This window comes from Protopterus annectens, chromosome 11.part0 (assembly GCF_019279795.1).
Source record: "Protopterus annectens isolate FY-2018-M chromosome 11.part0, PAN1.0, whole genome shotgun sequence".
NCBI classification, from domain to species: Eukaryota; Metazoa; Chordata; order Ceratodontiformes; family Protopteridae; genus Protopterus; species Protopterus annectens.
Window position 1 is genome coordinate 1,188,219,416 of NC_056745.1, and position 21,864 is coordinate 1,188,241,279.

The window sequence follows — 21,864 nt, forward strand, 5'->3', positions numbered from 1 at the left end:
GCAGATAACCCAAATGTGATGACTGCAACAGTGAATGCACTTTAACATCTACCTTTATCATAAGTGTGCACAACTGCACTTTTCTATTTACTGTATGCTGAGCAGTGTCTAGAATCGTATCATCTGAACATGTCTTCTGATGATACAGTAGAGGAGACAAACAGTTTGTAGTGGTAGACATGTCATCTGCTGTGTGAAGCATATTTTAGTGCAGAGTGGCTGAGTGTAGATGTCCTTCATGGATGCATCTGCAGTCATAACAAATGGGGTTGTCCTGTCGTCAGGCAGCCCTTCGGTCGGCCGGATTCCAAAGTCTGGGTCCGGCTTCGGCTGATGTCACACTTCACCCGACGTCATCTCTGCTGGTCTTCGGGTATAAAGGCATCAGCCGACGCCATTTTCCTCAGTCTTTCTTGCCGCGTGGCGCCCGAAGCAGAAGCTGTTTATGTCATTGAATAACTAAATACAGTTATCTTGAAGAAAAAGGTAAAGCAGAATGGAGCAGGGTAATATTCCAAGTAAAGTATATATCATATGGCATACAGTGTAATTAAGACAGATGTAACATGTAGTAAATAGTTGTCTAACATGGGTTAATCACTTTCAGGGAGAAGAGGGGAATGCAATTCCCCTTGAGATAGCCCTACAATAAAAGTTATTTGTATGTTCTGCAGTTAAGGGACTAGTATTGGAACAAAAACATTTGTAATAATTTATACACCTGTGAATATGAAGATAAAAATAAATAGGGTGATTTAAAATGCAATGAAGATGAAGAAGAGGTAGTGAAAATGACCAAGATGTATGAATATGTGTTGAAGATAGTTCAGTGCAGAGTGATAGAATACAGCATAGTCATTCAGATCATATCAAGCATTAAAAGACAGTTGCATTCAAGTGAAAAGTAGAAAAACAAAATGGAACAAGATGATATTTCTAGTACCCTTTAACAGTGGTGGTTCAGCTTTAGACTTTTTGCCACTGTCTAGATCGTTCCCTGAAGTAGTAGTAGTTGTTTTGGGCATTGGCTTGGTGGGCCTCTTCTGCCCCTGCTACTTCTCTGTGTGATTGTCATGGTAGTGTTAAATATCATGCAGCAAAGGTATAGCTGTCTCATCTAGCACCTGATGATGATCCCCAATCTGGTGCCTGTAAGTTGAGGTGCAGGTAAAAAAAAAAGGTAATTCTGCTTTTAACACTGTAACAACTTAGACTATATGTGCTTTAGTCCTAAACACAGAAGTTGTATCAGTAGTCATTTCATTACTGGTATTCAGAAATGCCAGTATGAAAATGAATACTGGCAATGTAGTACCAGTCGATTGGCATCTCCTGATCATGTCTCCAACACTTTGCTTCTGGAGCAGCAGGCCACTTCTCCCCACCCTAGCTGAGCCTCTATGATGCAGTGAAGGTGATGATATGATAACTAGGATGCATATGATAATGATGTGATGAAAATGATATGATGATTGCAGCACAGCTGAAGATGCAGTGAAGATGGTGATGAAGATGCTATGGTGAAATACTTAAAGTGGTGAATATAGTAACAGAGATAAAGTGATTGGAATTGAGATCTTTAGAAAAGGGTAGGAGCAAACTATGTACAAGGGAGGAATGAGGCCTAAAACACAGCAGGACTTAAATGAGCATGTAATGTTTGAGTGAGAAAGACTGAATAGATTATAAGTGATATATGATGTTTGCAACTGGGAGTGTATCAGTATGGTTTGTGATGTAAAATGCTTGCGACTAGGATTGTGTCTGTTTTATTTGTTTTCATTTATATAAATGTATGATTACCTATGTAGGAAGTGATGGTTTAATGAAGATGTTTATTCTTTAAAAAAACAGGAAATTCAATAATTTGTGTAATATTGCTTAGGTTATATGATGTGTAGCAATGTATGTGAAGTATAATGTTTATGTTAATGTAGTTTGAGTACTTATATGAATGTAAGTTTCCCTATGTCACAAGCGATAATTCATTAAAGGTGTTTGAAAAAAAGATACTGTCGCTGTCCTACTTTGGATACAATCGAAGATTCTTTGTGGGTTCTGTTCAAGCAACTTTATTATATACAAACACATCACTATAGAAGTTACTGACTTTAATTTAAATAACTTGTATACTAACTACTACAGTCATACATGCTCACTCTCTGGCTGCACTCTCAAAATGGCACTGGGAATAGCACGTGCCTGGTATTTATATGTGCACTTTCAGTCCTTGATATGCTTCTTAAAGATACAGCATATACACTCTGATCTACATCCTCCCTCTTTGAGAAATAGGTCATGCAATGTTATGAATCTATTTGGTCTGCAGGTAATACAAATAGCTGTTCGTCATGCAGTTATACAAGACTAGGTACATATATACAGTTATGGCCGTGTTGTTGTGTATTTCACACTGGGATTGGAAATTCGACGATGTAGTGTGACATAAAACTGGGAATTAGGTTTAGCAACTTGACCTGTCTCTACAGAGTGTTCAACCCTGGGAGTATTTGGAACATCCTCAGGAATGGAAGTAGAGGTTGAGACACAGTCTGTAATGGGAACAACGTCTGGTTCGCTCTGAGATATAGAGTTTGTATCACAGGAACAATGCTGCGATGATGATTCTGGTATAGGAAGATGTCGGAGATTTCTCCTGTACTCCACACCTTCAGATTCTACAAAGTAGAATCTCAGCTTGGTACATATATGTGTAACTTGACCAATACTGTTGAAACCTTTCGTCATTTGTATCTTCATTGTCTCTTCTTCCCTCAATGGACGAAGAAATCTGCTTGATTTATCATAACTGGACTTCTGGATAGAATGCTTCTTGAATAATTGAGCTTTGATGGTTCTGTTGTTCTTAGCTTTAGGCCTCAATAAACCAAAACTAATAGCGTCGTTCTGGTTTGCCTGGATAGAAGTCTTCTGAGATTTAAGTAAATTCAAAAAGACATCAGCATTGTCACACTTTAACCTTTCAAGAATTGCTTTACACTCTGCACTGCACTTTCAGCTAGTCCATTTGATTGGATGTTCAGGACTGCTAGTAACATGTACAAACTCCCATTTTCGTGCAAATTTCTAAAACAACAGACTAGTAAATTGAGAACTATTGATAGAAATAACTTTGTGTGGACTGCCATGCACTGAGAAATAACGTTTCATCTTAGTAATAACTAGTGGATGCTAGATTTCATAGTAAGTCAATCTCAAACCAATTTGAATAAGAGTCTACCAGTACTAAGTAGTGTTGATTGTCGCACTTGAAGATGTCAGTGGCTACTGTTGACCAAGGTAGCTCAGGAACTTGACTTAGCTGAAGTGGTTCTCTTTGCAAATGCAGTTTAGTACTATTGCATACTGAACAAGAAGAAAGTACTTTATCAATATCTTTCAGTAATAAAGGACAAAATACTAGATGTTCATCGTGTTTCACTTTTGCAGCCATTACACTTGGGTTATCCTGCTGGCAGGCTACCCGCAGTCGGCCTGAATGCCAAAGTCTTGGTCCGACGTCGGTTGCTGTCACGTCTTCCCTGACGTCAGAGCTCCAGGGATATAAAAGATGCAGCCAACGCCATTTTCTTCAGTCTTTCTTGCCGTGCGGTGCCCGAAGCAAAAGCAGTTTGCAAGTACCGGTTGGCCGACTCCTGAGATTTTCGAAATTGAATTTCAGAACCGAAGTCTTCTATAAAGCTAAGTACCTCGTTGGGGAAACTTAATGTTGATTGTCGCACTTGAAGATGTCAGTGGCTACTGTTGACCAAGGTAGCTTAGGAACTTGACTTAGCTGAAGTGGTTCTCTTTGCAAATGCAGTTTAGTACTATTGCATACTGAACAAGAAGAAAGTACTTTATCAAGGTCTTTCAGTAATGTTGTTGTGTCTTTTGGCTTTTCCCGGTTAGGGGTCGCCGCAGTGGAACTCCGGTCCGCTAATGATTGGTAGTTGATTTTTACGTGCCGAGTTACCAACCCTGATGCACAACCTTCAACGAAGGTACGCCCATTCACGTATGTCTCCACGCAGAAGACGCACTAGCTGACAATCGAGCCGGACAGCATTTTACTGTGAGGCGACAACGCTACCGCAGCACCAATGTCTTTCAGTAATAAAGGACAAAATACTAGTTCTGTCGCCCTTCTCTTAGTAGATGCAGAACCTGTGGGGGCCATGATGCAAAATCTGGATATATTCATGTTGTAAGGAAGCAGGAACAACAATTTTAGGACCTTTAAAAATAATGCCATCTCCATCAGCATTTAATTTCTGTAAGGAAAATAGGTTTGCACTTCAGGTGGCACACTAGATTGTTTTGACGGCCATCCATCATTAATGTAGTGGTTGAGCTTTTACAAAATTGGATCAGTCTTTGTATGATCTCTCAGCTCTTCAAGTCTGGTGGTAGAAAAATTACACACTGCCATCACGTCAGTCAAAATTCTATGCGTCAAGCTGTTCCGTTGTATTTCTGGGTGATCTGGGTAAGGTATCAGCCAGATAAAGTAGTCGGCCTTTTGTGTAGACCATTTTGAAGTTGTATTTCTGCAATTTGAACATCATTCTTTGTAATCTTGCTGGAGCTGAATGCATAGGCTTCTTTAGAATAGTAACTAGAGGTTGGTGATTAGTTTCAATCTGAATAGCTCGACCATAGATATAATCATGAAACTTTGAACACGCAGATACTTTCGCCAAAAGTTCTTTGTTAATTTGAGCATATTGCATTTCAGTTTGGGTAAGTGTTATAGATGCTTAGGCTACTGGTCTGCCCTCTTGAAGAATGACTGCGCCAAGAGCAAATTTTGAAGCATCACGGGAAAGAGTGACTGGCTTATTTACATCATAGTATCTTAATGTAGGTGGGGTGGCAATTTTCTGCTTAAGGTCTTCAAATGCCTTCTGATGCTGTTCTAACCATGGCCATGTAACATTTTTGCGCATCAGCTCTCTTAAAGGTGCTGTCAGCTCATTGAAGTCTGGTATAAACTTGTCTAAATAGTTGCCCATTCCTGGGAAATGCTATAGAGCTTGAATATTATCTGGTGCTGACATCTCAAGAATAGCTGCTTGCTTGGTCAGGTTTGATGCTCTTCGTGTTTCACTGTTGCAGTCATTACATTTGGGTAATCTGCTGGCAGTTTGCCCTCATTCGACCTGAATAACAAAGTCTTGGGTCCTGCGTCGGTTGCTGTCTCCTCTTCCATGATGTCAGGTCATCAGGGGTATAAAACGTGCAGCCGGCTCCATTTTATTCGGTCTTTCTTGCCGTGCGGTGCCCGAAGCAGAAGCAGTTCGCAAGTGCTGGTCGGCCAACTCCTGAAATTTTCGCATTCGAGTTTCAGAACTGAAGTCTTCAACTAAAGCTAAGTACCCCATTGGGGAAACTTTTTCTTGTTCCTTGCCGATGTCAGTAAAAGTTAATAATTGCATGACTTGTGGGAAGCAAATACCTCATAAGGATTTTCATTTGTACTGTATTCCTTGCCTAGGCCCAGATCATAACATGCCTTGCTGTCGGTTTTGTGCTAGATTTAACCAACGCACTAAGCGTCGGTATATTTTTGCTTCAAGATATTTTGGCTCCAGATTTAATTACCCTGAAATGTCATTGGTTAGCAATCCGACTACCGGAGTTCACAAAAAATGCAAAGAAAAAGAGACAGACCGTCGAGGTCCAAAACCGATGACGGCGCTTCTCCTAAGCCACTCGCCGGTTTGCCAGTACTCAGTGAGGCGCTTTCGCAGCCCCTGATACCCGCCACTTCTAATTCGCAGGCCTCTGCTGAGACCCATTCGGAGTCCGGTATGCTGCGAGATGCTTCAATTATGGAACCCGTGGATATCTCTACCTTAGATGGGTCCGGAGCCGCTGTGCAGACACCGGCTTCTGAGGGTGTTTTCAGGCCTACAGATTTGTATATTAGACCGATGCAATCTTCAAAACTAAGTCCAAAATTTAAATCTGTGTCTAAAAAGATACCTGGGCCACATGTGCAGGCCCCTATGCCTAAAAAACAAATGATCAAAATGGCTGAATATTACTTTGATCAGGGGTAGCCAACCCCCTCCTTCTAAGTGGTCTAGGCAAGACATTGGTTATGAATCTCTTGAACAGGATTCTATTTCTTCTGACTCTTCTAATATACAGGATTTGTCTATACCTACTTATGAGGACTCTGATGCAGAAGATTCCAATCTTTCTGCTTCTCCCCCTGAGGATTTTTCTTTTGGGGAAACTTTACATACCTTAAGGGAACATTTCCACTGGGAAAGTCAGGATTTCTCTGAATCTAAAAAGAGACTTAGGGATTTTCTTCTTCTTCCTTAGCATAGGCCTTAGGCTATACCTTCTGTTCTAGATATTGTTGATGATGTTTTTTCAGAATCTAGTATGGCTCCTGATTCTCTGCCTCCGGCTCCTTGTAAGCCAGACAGATACTACAGGGTTCCTGACTCTCACAAATTCCTTTTCAAAAATCCTATTTCAGTTCCTGAAACCATTTCTCAGGGTCCCAAGGGCATTAAGGGCTCTACTGTTAAAAATCCTACCCCTTCTGATAGAGATTCCAGGGCGCTGGATAGATGGGGTAAGAAGGTCTGCACTAATGCAACCTTGGCAATCCGGGCTTTAAACTGTCAATTTCATATGTTTAAATATCAACAGCATATCATGTGACTGCTTAAACAGAAAATGTTAATTTCTGACTGTGTGGAAAATAAAGATTTACAGGATTTATTGTATTCAGCTGAACAAGTTGGAAAACATACTTTGCAATGTGGTTTTGATTCTTTGGAGGCCTCTTGCAGGGCTGCTGTTACTGGGTCTGTGCTAAGAAGGCATGCTTGATTCAAAGAGCAAACTCTGCCTGATCATGTTAAAGCAAAATTGTTGGATGCTCCTTTACAACAGGACAGTCTCTTTGGTAATAAGGCTGAAGAAGTTTTAAAAAAGATAGAAGATAAAGCTAAATCTATGCAAACTGTGAAAGATTTCTTGCAAGTGCAACCTCCAACTGGTCCTTTCCATTTCCTTCGAGAGCCACTCAAGTCAAACCTAGACATTCCAAAGGCTCCAGGTTTCAGTCACAAGGGACTTTTAGAACAAAACAATGGGGTGCCTCCACCTCCAAATCTGGAAACAACAAGGCACCTCCCTATGTTAAACAGTCTCAATGACTTCCCTCTACAGTTACCAAGCACTTACCTCTTAGCCGCCCCTTTGGGGGGAAAACTGGCACTTCATGCAAGAAACTGGCAACTTATAACCCAGTACAGATGAGTTTTAAATATAGTATCTCAGGGATACAGATTTCATTTCCATACGTTGCCAATCCCAAACGAATGGACAGACCTGCCCCCAAATCAGTGAGCAGAGGCCCAGAAATAAGTACTGTCCCTCATGAACATGGGGGCCATTCAACCACTACCAGAAGAGGAAAAGGGACAAGGTTTCTATTCCAGACTTTTCCTGGTACCCAGGAAAGACGAATCGTGGTGTCCAATTCTGGACTTATCTACTCTAAACACATTTCTGGACATTCCAAAATTCAAGATGCTGACTCTTCAACTGTTACTTCCTATGCTAGACAAAGATGCCTTGTTGGTAACTCTAGACTTAAAAGAGGCTTACCTGCATATCCCAATCAGGGAATCTTGCAGAAGATACCTTCGCTTCAAAACAGGCTACTTGCATTACCAGTTCTCTGCACTGCCCTTTGGCTTATCTACTGAGCCCAGGGTCGTCACAAAGTGCCTTGCTCCAGTAATAGCATTTTGCAGGCAAAGAAATATTCAAATATATCCATACCTGGACGATTGTCTAATTCAGGCAGAAAACAAGGACATTCTTCTAAAGCATCTAATGTTTGTAAAAAGGGTTCTAACTTGTCTAGGGTACACCATAAACGAAAAGAAATCACAACTGGTACCCTCTCAAAAAATTACATTCCTGGGTGCAAGCTTGAATACAACTGCCCAGATGGCTTACCTTAAGCCAGAAAAGCAAATTCATTCGGTAACTTACTTCAAACAGGCGGCCACGAAAACCCTGCTATCTGCAAAACAAATTCTGCAAGCCTTGGGGTTCATGGCCTCCTGCATTCTTCTAATTCCATATGCAAGACTGCATATGAGGAAACTTCAGTGCTACTTAAAAAGTTTATGGAGTCAACATTGTCACAGCCTGGAAACAATGATTGCTATCATACCTTGCCTGCAACTAGAGTTCCTATGGTGGACAGAGGCCTGCCACCAAAACAAGGGACTGCCATTCACTCCACTCCCTGCCACCCAAACCCTAACGGACGCAGTAGACTATGCTTGGGGGGCTCATCTGGCAGGGAAGTGCATTCAGGGCAAATGGAGCCCAAATCAAATGCACCTTCATATCAATCAGAAAGAGATGCTATCTGTACAGAATGCACTGACAGCTTTCAAGGACTACCTTCATCCAGGACAATAATAAAGACGGAGAACACCACAGTTATGTTGTACATAAACAAGCAGGGGGTACAAACTCCTACCTCCTTTGCAGACTAGCCATGGCATTGTGGAACATGGCCTTGACCTACCAAATACAACAACAAGCTCAATTCCTGCCAGGAAAGCTGAATACTCTGGCAGATGAACTAAGCATAAATCTTATGGACCCACACGAATGGAAACTGGAACCACGGATTTTCAACATGTTGACATGCAAATGGGGAATCCAGACATAGATCTTTTTGCCTCACCCCAGAACTATTAGTTGGACAAATTCTGCACAAGAACTCAGCACAAAAAAAGCCTGGAAAGTGTATGCTCTATCATTCAGCTGGAAAAACCTATCAGTCTATGCTTTTCCCCCTCTACCTCTGCTCTCCAAAGTTCTACTATAAGTCAAACAGGACAAACCAAAAATGATTTTGATTGCTCCAGACTGGCCTCACCAACACTGGTACCCACTCCTGTGCAATGTGTCACACCTTCCACCGCGGCACCTGCCTCAGACACCTTACTTACTATCTCAGCAGAACAACCAAATTCTGCACACTCAGCTCCAAACTTTGAATCTTGCAGCGTGGCTAATCACCTAAATTCACCCTTAGCATCCCTCAGCAAACCTGTGATGGATGTCATTTTGGAGGCGAGAAGGCCTAGTACAAAAGTCTTGTGCGGACAAATGGAAAAGATTCTGTGCCTGGAATCAATCACAAGGAATAAGCATAGCAGTGCCCAATATTTCTCAGATTTTACAATACTTAACTGAGATGCTTCACAAGGGCCTGCCCTTTTCTTCCATAAAAATCCATGCCTTAGCCATTTCAGCTCATTACAACACAGACCCTCCCCTCTTCTCTCATCCTCTTTTAAAGCAGTATCTCAGAGGGGCCAAAAACTTAAGACCACCCAGGAGACCTCCAACCCCTGCCTGGGACCTCAATTTTGTATTGGAAAAACTCTCTCTCCCTCCTTTCGAGCTAGCTGCTACTGCTGACTTAAAATTTCTCTCCTGGAAAACAGCTTTTCTTTCAGCAGTCACTTCAGCTAGAAGGATTTCTGAATTACAGGCTCTTATGGCAGTGGAGCCTTTTATTATTTTTCATGCGGACAGGGTCTCTCTCAGGACCTGTCCATCCCTCATGCCTAAGGTGGTATCCAGTGTGGCTCTTAATCAAGACCATTCATTTGCCAACTTTCTTTCCCAATCCACAGAACAAGGGAGAGCGGATTCTGCATTCATTGGATGTACACAGACAACTTAGGTTTTACTTAAACAGGACAAAATCTCCAAGAAAATCAGAACAACTACTGGTGGCATTTGCTGCAGGGCAGAGGGAAAGGCTATTTCAATCCATTTCCAAATAGATAAGCCATTGCATTCGTTTCTGCTATATGCATCATGGTAAAACTATCCCCTGGGGGATCAGATCTCATTCCACCAGGGCTGCATCTACTTCTACAGCCTTTCTCAGAGGTGTTCCTACCAGCGACATTCTAGAAGCTGCTACCTGGAGCTCAGTTCATACGTTCACCAAACATTACCATTTACCTTTCTTCTCTAAATCCAGAGCTGGCTTTGCCACTGCTGTCCTGAAGGGCCTTCTAGCTGTCCTAATGCTGTATAAATCCATCCTCCCAACCATAGCTTTGGGAATCTACCCAAATGTAATGACTGCAACAGTGAAACATGAAGAACATAGTACAGTTGTGTACACTTATTATAAATGTAGGTGTTCGAGTGTATTCACTGATGCAGTCCTGGTTACCCTCCCTCCAGCCCTCTGTTTTTTCTCTTACTATACCTCTGCTTTCTTTTACTATGTTTAAAAGCCTTTTTGATGTATTTGCTTTTGTTTGGAGGTATATATTTTGTGTTTTTTAATTATATATTTATATATATTTTGCTCCCCATTTGGGGGGCACCTGACATCTGGGGCAAGAAAAACGGATGTAATGGCGTCGGCTGCATGTTTTATATCCCTGATGACCTGATGTCATGGAAGAAGGGACAGCAACCGACGCAGGACCCAAGACTTTGTTAATCAGGCCGACTGAGGGCAACCTGCCAGCAGATTACCCAAATGTAATGACTGCAACAGTGAATACACTCGAACATCTACATTTATGCTAAGTGTACACAACTGTACTTTCTTTTTAAGTGATCTCCAGGTTGGGCATTAGAGGGAAATAATGGACTTCCTGGGGGGTATTGAGTTCTGCCATTACAGGCAGAGGAGGCTCACACCTATGGAAGGTGCTTTATTTCCCTTTAATGCCTCATCTTTGAGGGCATTATTGATCTCAGAAAATGGGCTGTTTAATGTATGCATATTTTTTTATATTTTTGATGTAAAATACTTCCTCCATCTAATGTCTCTGAATTGCTCTAGGGTTATGTAACTGCTGCTGGAAGACATATTTCACATACAAAACAAATATTTCTGTTTGTGTGTGTGTGTATGCACACGCACATGTGAATGCAGTTTGTTGCATATGTACTGTCAAATTACAGAGTCTCTTTTGACATGTACAGAAACTCAGATGCATATACATGCATGCAGGCACAGAGATGGACTTGGACATACTTAATCAGAAACACAGAAGTGCCCAGAAAGTATAACCACTTTCTTGACTATGTGCATATCAGATGCCTTACTGTGATCAAATAAATAAAAAAACATAGTGTGCAAAACATTACAAGTTCCCCTACACATGGATATGTATACATATGTGCACATTTGCTCTTTGTGTGTGACACGCATCCCTGTAATTACTGTTTTAAGTGCATTAAATTTTGTTTTATTTATTTTGTCCCATGCAAACTAAATGTGGCTTTTAAGAGGTGTGGTTAACAAAGGGAAAGCTTTTTTTTTATCATTACTTGTACCTTATTTTTTAATTTGTTTTCTAAACAGCCATGTTTAATGAGCATAAACAAGATGACACTCATTTATTTTTATTTTTATCATTCTTCACAGCACAGCACATTAAGTCACTGTTAAGCCATGGACTTGTTTTAGGCAGGCTGTCTGTATACATTAATACCTTGTTGGAGAATGTTTATTCTCCAGTAGGGTATCATTTGCAGTCCTGCTCATTTTCTAAACTTAAATAAACTTGAATTTTTTGCTACATAGAACTGAAGGTAACGCCTGACGGCCCTTTTTCATAATTAGCAGTCTGAGACCAGAATTGTCCAGCACTAGAAGTGTGTGTTAGGAAAGACTTGCCAGATCCTTGCTGTACAGTAGTACAGGTGATTTTACCTCAAAGATCTGCTGTTAACAGTGAGTACCTTAAACAGCTGTACTGTCCCTGTGCTTAAACTGACACATTGTCACCTTTAAAAAGATTTTTTTTATGCAGTAAAAAATTTGCAGTATATTTAACATATTTAAAATTTTATTAATCTTTAGTTAAATCTGGTGCAATGTTATAATATGGTGTGGGACGTGAAGACGAAGCAGATGTCAAGCTCAGTGCAGAAAGTTGAGTTGATTAGTGTGGATAAGAAATCTCCAGGGATGAAAGACCCTTTTGAAATGCTGAAATGTGATGAAGCCCTTACACCTTCTCCAGAATGCGCATCCTGTGAAGTTAGCATGGACTATGGTAAGGCAGTTTTATGGTTTATGCATGATATCAGATTAGTGGGTATATTCTTATTACAAATTTAAATGGACTCCTCACTTTCAAGGTGAAATACTTGTTTAGGCATATTGCATGACTTTTTTGTATAAAAAAGTAATTTGAATAATGTAGCAACATCCACATCTTCACAGCGCATGGTTGCAATGAGTACCCAAGTCGCATTATCTCTAACCTTTCCCATATTTCCCCACACTGTTTGGAATTTAACCTTTAAAGTAGCAGGGTGCTAGAAATTACTGATTGGCCCCTTTAAATTATGATTTGTTATAGTTTGACCCCTCGTGGTGTCGCAGATCGTTTGTATCCACATCCCTCATTTCAGCTGGTATGATGTCTTTACTAGAAATGTGACTGAATTAGATATCCATATGCAGTGGCGGCTGGTGACTTCAAATTAAAGGGAGGCTGCAGGAGACAGCTGAATGGGTGAGGCCAATGGGAAGGGGTGGGGCAACTAGAAAGGGGCGGGGCTATGCTCAAAACCACAACAACTGGAACTTTAATTAAATACGCTGCCCTGGGTGCCAAACCGCCATTACGAGAGTCCAATCAAGACAAAATGAAGTGTAGAAGAAAAAAATATTTCAATGCATTGGCTACATGACAACTTAATATCTAGATGGAAACACAAAGGTTGTAAGGCATGAAAAAATAAATTGCTTTTTAAATACATTACTGGAATGCCAGTCAAGATCAAGTATAAAAAAAACAAGCGGCACTCAGCTCAAACCACTTCTCCTTGCACTGCAGTTCTAATTATAATTTATATTCAGCTTTATAAAATTACCATATAACATGCTGAAAGCAGCAATCTCTGTGATACGCCCACTTGTAAAAATGTTTCTTATCCAAAAAAGACCTGCTGCCTGACAACAACTATCTACTTGTTTCATGGAGAACACATGATCAAAGTATAAAATGAGCAGCAAACAAGAAACAAGCTCAAGATAAATTGCTTAAAGGATTATTGCACAAGTTATGGACCACACATGATAGATTGGCATTCTGTTTAGTTTACAGGTAAAGCCTGCAAAGATAACTGGAAGTCTCCAACAAATGTTATCAGCTTCTGAAAATACTGTAAAACTGTCCTTTATTACAAATGCTGTCATATGCATTTCAATAACTAAGGCTTATACGTCATCTAGTTATGTAAATATTCTCTGCATGGCAACAATGAAAAGGCTTTCAATGTTGGTAATTCTTTAACAGTATGCTTATTAAAGTTTACTTGCATCTTACAATCTCCGACAAGCTTACCTGATGGTCATTAAAGCATTGCTAGTTTAATACAGCGCAACAGGGCACTGCAACAGCATGCATTTTCTGAATAATAAGAAGCATAAATCAACAGTATAATAATATGACAGAAAACCAGAACATTCTGCAAAATCAAGGACAGATGAAAAGACACGGTCATACTTGTGGTCTACCTTGGATGGGGGAATACTCTGCACACTTACACTGCATAACTGCTCCTTGCCTTGCTTGGACACATCCAGAGCCACTACAATGGGGAGTGGAGTGCAACAAGTAGGTCACAGTTTGAAATGTCTCTAGCTGAAGGTGATGGCTCTGACACTCATACCTCCCAACCTCAGAGCAAGAAATCTGGACAAAGCCATAGATAGAAGTGGGACACAGTCCCAAAAATAGACAATTTTTAAATATTGCTCTTATAAAGTTAGAAAGATAATAGAATAGTAGTAGGTCTTGCATTAGTATGAATTTTTGAAGGGTATGAAATCTGAAACTCAAATGTCTGCCATTATTTTCTAACTTCAATCTTTAATGAGTTGCTACTAATTTGCCAGAAAACCACAATTTTATGAAAAACAGACCAAATGTGTTATGCAAAAATATAAAATTGCCACACAATACCACTGGGAGCCTGTCAAAGAAGGGACACCTTTTTAAAATTAATACTGTTAATGTGAGCAGCTGACAAAATAAGAGCATCTACATGCATTTCTGAAATAAAAGTAATCTATAACTCTGATCATTACAGTTATTTATAATTGTAAACCATCCACGTTTTCTTCCAAAATTGCCATTTTGCAGAGGGATTATTAGGAGAAGAGCAACATTTTGAACCAAAATTGGAGACAGTTGAGAGGTTTGGATATTCCTAATTGTATAAAGCGATTTATTTGCACGTACCTCTCAACCTCTTAATATCTGGATAAGGCCAAATATACTGGGTGAACATACAAACAGTACTAAAAAGACAGTTGATAGAATAACATGTCTTGCTTTAGCATGCATTTTTCTGAAGGTTATGACGTCTGAAACTCAAAATCTGTCATTATTTAGTGACTTCATTCCTAAATAATTTGGCAGAAAAACACAAATTTTATGAGGAACAAACCAAAAATAAGAAGCAAAAATCTATTAATTCTACAAAATTCTGGACAGTTGAGAGGTATAGTTCAGCCGGGGCGAGTTTGCTGCCCTCCCCTCCCCCCTCACAAAATCATGGTCGAATGTATCCCCCCTGCAGCCATTCCAGTGTCCCATTCCTTGGTTATTTCGCCCCATTTGCCATAAACACTGTAATGTGCATACTGCTTTACTTCTGCAATGATATGGATTTCACTTGAAAGTTTTATTTTATATTTTACAGCATAAACCCTAATAGATATCTGCTAAACAAAGCAATGCAGTCTCACAATGAAAATAGACTTGGCATTAAAACTTCTCTGCCCTTGAAACTCACATTCATTGAAACAGCACTGAAACCCACATTCAAAGAAAATACATTTTGCCAGTGGCAGATAAAGATTAATTTTGGGCTGTTTTCAAATTATAGGCCCCTTGAACACGAAATATACACATGCTCTTTGATACACCTTCCTGACTATATTAAATTATATTCCTTGTACAATACAGTACAGTTGTTAGAGGGCATTTTAAATTTATTGTTTTGAACATTTTTTCCAGTAAACAATGAAACAAAATGCATGCACCAATAATGACAAAACTGCCCAATTCATAACATTTCCATCATAAAAGTCTACTCAAACTTCTACAGTCCACCAGTATCAGTAAATATGCACAATCTCTGAAGAAGTAAAAGTCATCTAAATAATTCCACATTAAAGAAATCTGTTAACTAATGAAGAGGTGACTGCTAGCAAACAACTTTATATGTCATTGTTTCATATACAAATAAAGTGCCTGTTGCCCTTGAGGGATAAATTGCCTATGTTGCATTAAAAAAATGATAATGCTAGTAATATCACAATAGGAAATGGATGGCAAACTGATAACAGGTTCATAGTTACTAGGTACCTTCGCCAAAGAGGACTGCAGCATCCACCCCCTTTTACAACAGAGTACAGTATCAGCAGTGGATCTACCTACTGTGGGAGTAAAACCCACAGCCTTCTGCATCAAAAGCAAGTACACTACCTGTTGTACTATTTACAATTTAAGCAGACTCGGCATAAGCAGCACTAAACTTTTGTTCCCCTGCAGCTGTCAGCTCCTTGTAAAATCTACTTGACACTCAGCTGTATCTCTGAACTTTGCAGCACAAGAAATATAGAAAAAGCCAAAATTTATTTGGGGGGAACAAAAGCCAAAAAACCAGGGACACATTTTAAACATTGCTTGTATAATGTTGGAAAGTTGCTAGAATAAAATGCTGTGTCACCACCATACATTTCACTGCCAAGTATTGAACCCAGGACCCTGTGCAAAACAGCCAGAGCAACATAGCACTATGCCAAATCATCTATTTTTATGAAAGAAAGGAAGACTGAAACTTAAATGGCTACCATTTAGTGAATTCAATTCTCATAGCTGTCACCATCTTAGCACAAAACACCTGAACAAAGCCAATAATGGGGGAATACAGCCCCCAAATATATTCAGTGAGTTCAGTTATCACCATAGCTCTCAACCTTGGTACAAAAAACCTGGACGAAGCCAATAATGGCGGAATACAGTCCAAAAAATAGGGACAAATATCCACTGAGGACACCAGAGCAAACCCACACAAACACAGGGAGGACATGCAGACTCCACACAAAAGGCAACCCAGCCAAGAATCAAACCAGACAACCCTTAGCTGTCAGGCAACAGTGCTACCGCTGCACTACTGGCCGTGTTAAGTAAAGTAACAAAAATACAAAAAACACAGATTTTATGAGGAACAGAAGGAATATGAGGCAAAAATCTGCAAATGTTTTACAAATGGTGGTGGTTAGGGAATTCAGGCTCTTGTCACTTGGGCCCAAGGTACAGGGTTCAAGCCTTATTCTCTACCCACCACCATGAAGCACCTGGGGCATATTACACAAACACACACACACATCGATCACTTGTCCTCAGATTTTTCCTGCCTTCCCTATTCGGACTGCCTAACAGAGCAGTCTGGAGCTCAGAATGCCTGAGCATGCGTGCTTGGAGTTCTGGTCTGCCTAACATAGCAGTCAGGAACCTAAGCACGCATGCGCAGAGTCCGAGAATTTTTATTTTAATATGTTCTACGGTGGGGGGAATTGGGAATTTATTTTATCCATTTTACAGGTGGGGGACCCATTTTTGCAGGTGGAGGGGCTGCAGTCCCATAGCACAAGCCGCCCCTGTCCATATGTGAGGGGGCAGACAAATCTGGCTTCAAAACTCTGATTCCCAACTGAATGGCAGACACATTAAAGTTTACTGCAACTTTCAGGTAGTGCTTATTCTTCAGGAACTTCAGACGTCTGCAGTAGCAGGAAGCTTAGCAAGCAAGCATGAAGTAAAAGTTCTGAACATGTTGTAGTGAAGTTGCATTAAGGATGGTTTGGTACAGAGTTATTCATAATAATCACTGTAATAATGCATTTATTCTTGTAGTGTACACATAATCATTTTGTTTTTTTTTTCTTCCTCACTGTGTTTGAAGTATGTAAAGAAAGTACAACTTTATCTTTGTGACACTTGTTTACAAATGCAACTCATTTAAATGTACAAACATAGATATGTTATTAAATGTGATAGTTTCTGTTTTGGTTACAGTGTTTACTTTTTTAAACAAGAAACATCTTCACTTATAGGTTTCATAAGTTAGTACTAAGCAAACTGCCCTTGCGAGCCATTGTAAGCCTAGTCAGTTATCCCTTGTGAGACCCAAACCCTGCACCTTGTGTTTGTAAGGCAAACACCTTCACCATTAGGCCACCCTCCCATGACATAGGCAGTCGTACATTTATATAAATATATATATATATATATATAAATATATATATATATATATATATATATATATATATATATATATATATATATATATATATATATATATATATATATATATATATATATATATATACAATGTATAAATGAAAACCAACCATACTGACGTATTTTAGTTGCAAATGTTCTACATCACTTATAAATCTGTCTAATCATTGTCTGTGAAAATTTACATAGCTCATTCAAATTCTGCCGTCTTTTAAACCCCATTCCTCTTCCAAAACATTATTCATTATGCATTGTTCCCACAATTCCCAAATTTTTCTGCGTAGTTTGCTCCTAACCTTTTGTAAAGATCCCATTTCCAGTTGTTTTATCTATGTTTACTCTATTCACTACTTCTAGTAGAGTTGGGTTAGACGTTGACTTCCATTTTCTAATAATTACCTTTTTTGCAGTCAGCATAATTAGACTCTGCAAATCCTTACTATGTCTAGGCAATTCTGATTCTGTGTCATAGCTCAAAAACTAATTTCCTTACTTATATTAATTTGCTCCAGAAAATATGTTCCCAGTTGCCTCTTTCTTCCCCATCACACCTCCAAAATTTGCTGTCTACCTCGGGAAAAGTTCTTTGGAGTCTACTTTGGGTATAAAAATACCTATGTGAACACTTAACAAGCAGAGTACCTAAATTGTGTAAACTTTGTTGCATATTCGGGAGACATACATATATCCCCCATTGTTTCTTTGTGAATTGCTTATCCAGTTTCTCTTCCCAGTCCTTTCTAACCTCCTCTGATTGATTCTGATAGTTATCATGCAATGTCTTATATACTTTACTAATTATCCCTTTTTAACAGCAGCTCCTGTTCTAGATTCTACTAAAAACTCTACTATTGCTGGTCTTTCACTTAGGATCCCCCTATTTCTTTTTATTTGCCTATACTCTGGTAGCAATCCTCGGTAGGGAGTGGTTACAGTATTTAAGTGTTAATCACAAATAAATAGTGTATACGTGTGTCTTATATACACCTTGTTTATTAAATTGGCAGTTATTAGAGTTTTGGAGAACATTTGTATTTGTGGATGTTAGTATATGCTTTTTAATCAGAAAACTGGCGTTAGTAAAAAAAAAAAAAAAAAAAAAAAAACAGATGTAGATGGCTAATTTAGATTTTATTGTACTGTATCATGGGCTATTAATTCTGTCAGAAACATTTTCTGTTTTATAATGTTTATTGCATAGAACATGATCCAGAAAATAACAAATGTGAACTTGAAATAAACTTGATAGAAAACATGAAGGTTGAACTTTTTATTTTTAATATAGATTGATTCTTTTTTGAGCTGTTAGAGTAATAAAGATTGGGTTTCATACAGAAGAAGCTGCTGCTGCACTTTGAAAACAGATTATGTAAGCAAAGCTTTTACTGTATGTGTAAGGTGTATAAAGCCACACATCAATTTAATTAAAGTAGTTGTATTCAAACAGCAGTATACGACGCCTATTGCCATATGTAGTCTCTGTTTAGAATTTAGGGAAGTCATCTGCAAAGAAAAATTATATATGGGCGTGTAGGTTGTTAGTTATATGTAATGGATATCTATATGCCCCCAGGGGATAATGTGCAAGCTCCAGAAAACACACTACACTGGTGTAGTGCAACACTACCTCAGGAGACTATTATTATGGGCGATTTCAATATTGACTGGCTAAACGGCATTTGCCCAAACCCCAGAATTTGCATAAACCTGCATAGCTTCACACAATTTATCCAGACACCCACTAGAATCAATAAGCCAAGTGACAAACATTCCTCACTTGACTGGATACTAATAAGTAGGCCTGAACTATGCTCTTACTTTGGCTGTCTGCCAGACAGTCTGTGACCACTACCCAACCTGTCTACTAAGGAACCGAGCCAATCTACTTAAACAACATTTAAACAAGTAAGAAACAAAAAACACCTAAACCCCATTAACCTTAGAGATTTACTCAAACACTGTAACTGGACACCCCTGAAACTTCTATCCCTACAGGATGCAATTGACTACTTTAACTCTACCTTCCTATCTATATTAAACTGTCAAGCCCCCAGTAGAAATATATGTGTTAAATCAAATCACACCCCATAGCTAACAAAAGAAACACTGTCAATTCTTAAATCCAGAGACAAGGCATGGGTAACATGGAACAAAGCAAAGTGCCAACCCACTCTACTATACTACTGAGAACTTAGAAATAAAGCAAGGCAGCAAATTAAAAAAGACAAAATGAATTACTACACCGAGATACAAAGCTTTGCAATAATCCTCAAAAATTCTGGTCAGCTCTAAATAACATACTTCAACCAGGCAAAGTCATGACACCTCCTCCTAATACTACTAGTAACACTGATGATATATAGCTACCCTATTCAATAAATACTTTACTGAAACAATACTAGCTTTAGCCAGCAACCAAACCCCCTCCGTTACCTCAACTTCCCCTACCTCCATCTCTCCCAACACCAAATCCAGGATGTTCATCGTGTTACACTGCTGCAGTCATCACTCTTGGGTTATCCTGCCGTCAGGCGGTCCCTCAGTCGGCCCGAGTTCCAAAGTCTTGGTCCGGCGTCGGTTGCTGTCGCTTCTTCCCTGATGTCAGTGCACCAGGGGTATATAAGATGCAGCCAATGCCATTTTCTTCAGTCTTTCTTGCCACGCGGTGCCCGAAGCAGAAGCAGTTCGCAAGTGCCAGTCGGCCGACTCCTGATATTTTTCAAATCGAATTTCAGACCGAAGTCTTCATAAAGCTAAGTACCTCGTTGGGGAACCTTTTCTTGCCTCAGTCCGATGTCAGAAAAAGTTAACAATTGCATTTCTTGTGGGAAGCAAATACCTCATAAGGACTTTCATTCTTATTGTATTCCTTGCCTAGGCCCAGACCACAACATCACAGGTTGTCGGTTTTGTGCTAGGTTTAATAAACAAACTATTAAACGTCAGTTTGATTTCGCCCAACATTATTTTGGTAGGAAATTTAATTATACCATGCCATCGGAGCAACCGACGACCGGAATGCATAAAAAACGCAAAGATAAGGTCAGGCAGCTGAAATCCAAACCGGACTCCGAGGCCTCTGCTAGGCCAGTCGCCGGTTCTCCGGTTTTCAGTTAGGTGCCTACGCAGCCCCTGACTATCGCTGATTTAGAACCCCAGGCGACATCCGATTCACAAGCGGAGATTACTAGGCCTCCACAACCTTTACCTTTAGGCCCTTCCAACTCCATACCTGAAGTAGATTCCGGTGCAGTTGAAACGCCTTCAGTTGCAGAAGGTGTCTTCAGACCGACTACACTCACTATTAAATCCTGTGCAAAACTGAAAACTCCTTTAAAAACAAAGAAGACTGCACAGCAGTCTCCAGTACAAGGCCCCATGCCTAGGAAACAGATGCTTAAGATGGCTGAAGACTTAATTACCTTAATCAGGGGTTCCCATCCCCCTCCTGATAAAAGGCCAAGGCAGGAGGAGGACTACACTTCCTCTGACCAGGTTTCAATTTCCTCAGACTCTTCTGAGGAACAGGAATATTCCTTTCCCCCTTATGAAGATTCTGATGCTGAAGAGTCTATCCCTTCTGCATCTCCCCCAGAAGACTACTCTTTTGGGGAAACCTTACATACTATGAGGGAGCATTTCCACTGGGAAGGCTAGGATTACTCTGATTCTAAGAAAAGGCTCCGAGAGTTCCTTTTACTACCCCAGCACAGACCACTTGCAATTCCACCTGTGTTAGACATTGTGGATGATGTTTATTCAGAATCTAGCCTTAACCCAGATTCACTAGCTCCTGCACCAGACAAACCAGACAGATACTACAGAGTCCCTGACTCACACAAATTCCTGTATAAAAGAACTTGTTGCTGACCCAGAATCCATTTCCCAGGGTCCCAAAGGGGTTAAGGCCTCTATTGCTAAAAATCCTGTGCACTCTGAAAGGGATCCTAGAGAACTAGACAGATGGGGAAAGAAAGTATATACTTCAGCTACTCTAGCTATGAGGGCCTTAAATTGTCGGTTTCACATGTTGAAATATCAACAATAACTGATGTCTCAATTAAAGCAAAAAATGCTCTCACATACAGACCAGCCAGATTACAAGGAAATGCAAGATGTAATGTGATCCTATCTCACCTACATTCTCTACAGATGGGTTCGGAGCCGATCCTCGGCTCCGACTCGGCCGCTATACAATAGGACACAGTCTCTTATTGGCTGAGTTACCTCGTATCCCAGGATGCACCACTACTGCTTCCCCAGATCTCGTTTGCCGCTTCTGAAGCATAGACATGGTCTCGGACTTGGCTGAGCTAAGTGCCTCTTAGTGACATAATTTTCTGTCAAATTTTCTGCTAAAACTGACCCAAAAGCTGTTTTAACAGCTACTTGTTGTTGTGTGATTGTGTATTTAGCGATTTTTGTGGTAAAATTGTATTTTTTGGGCAAGTGAATCCGTTTGAGTCAGAGAGGCCTTGCCCTATCCTGCGCT

The 21,864-nt window shown here is 39.9% G+C and overlaps 2 protein-coding genes across 3 annotated transcripts in view; both read left to right on the top strand.

Annotated features, from left to right (window-relative positions):
• PRKAR2B (protein kinase cAMP-dependent type II regulatory subunit beta) overlaps positions 1–21,864 on the top strand; it is a 1,491,604-nt gene that overhangs the window by 1,150,143 nt on the left and 319,597 nt on the right. The gene's annotated exons all lie outside the window — the stretch shown is intronic.
• Positions 11,908–21,864, top strand: part of HBP1 (HMG-box transcription factor 1) — a 1,884,794-nt gene continuing 1,874,837 nt past the window's right edge. For both annotated transcript variants that reach the window (XM_044088537.1, XM_044088538.1), the window contains exon 1: positions 11,908–12,101. In XM_044088537.1, the coding sequence (XP_043944472.1) occupies positions 11,930–12,101 (172 nt within the window). In that variant the 5' untranslated portion in view covers positions 11,908–11,929. The remainder of the gene's footprint in view (positions 12,102–21,864) is intronic.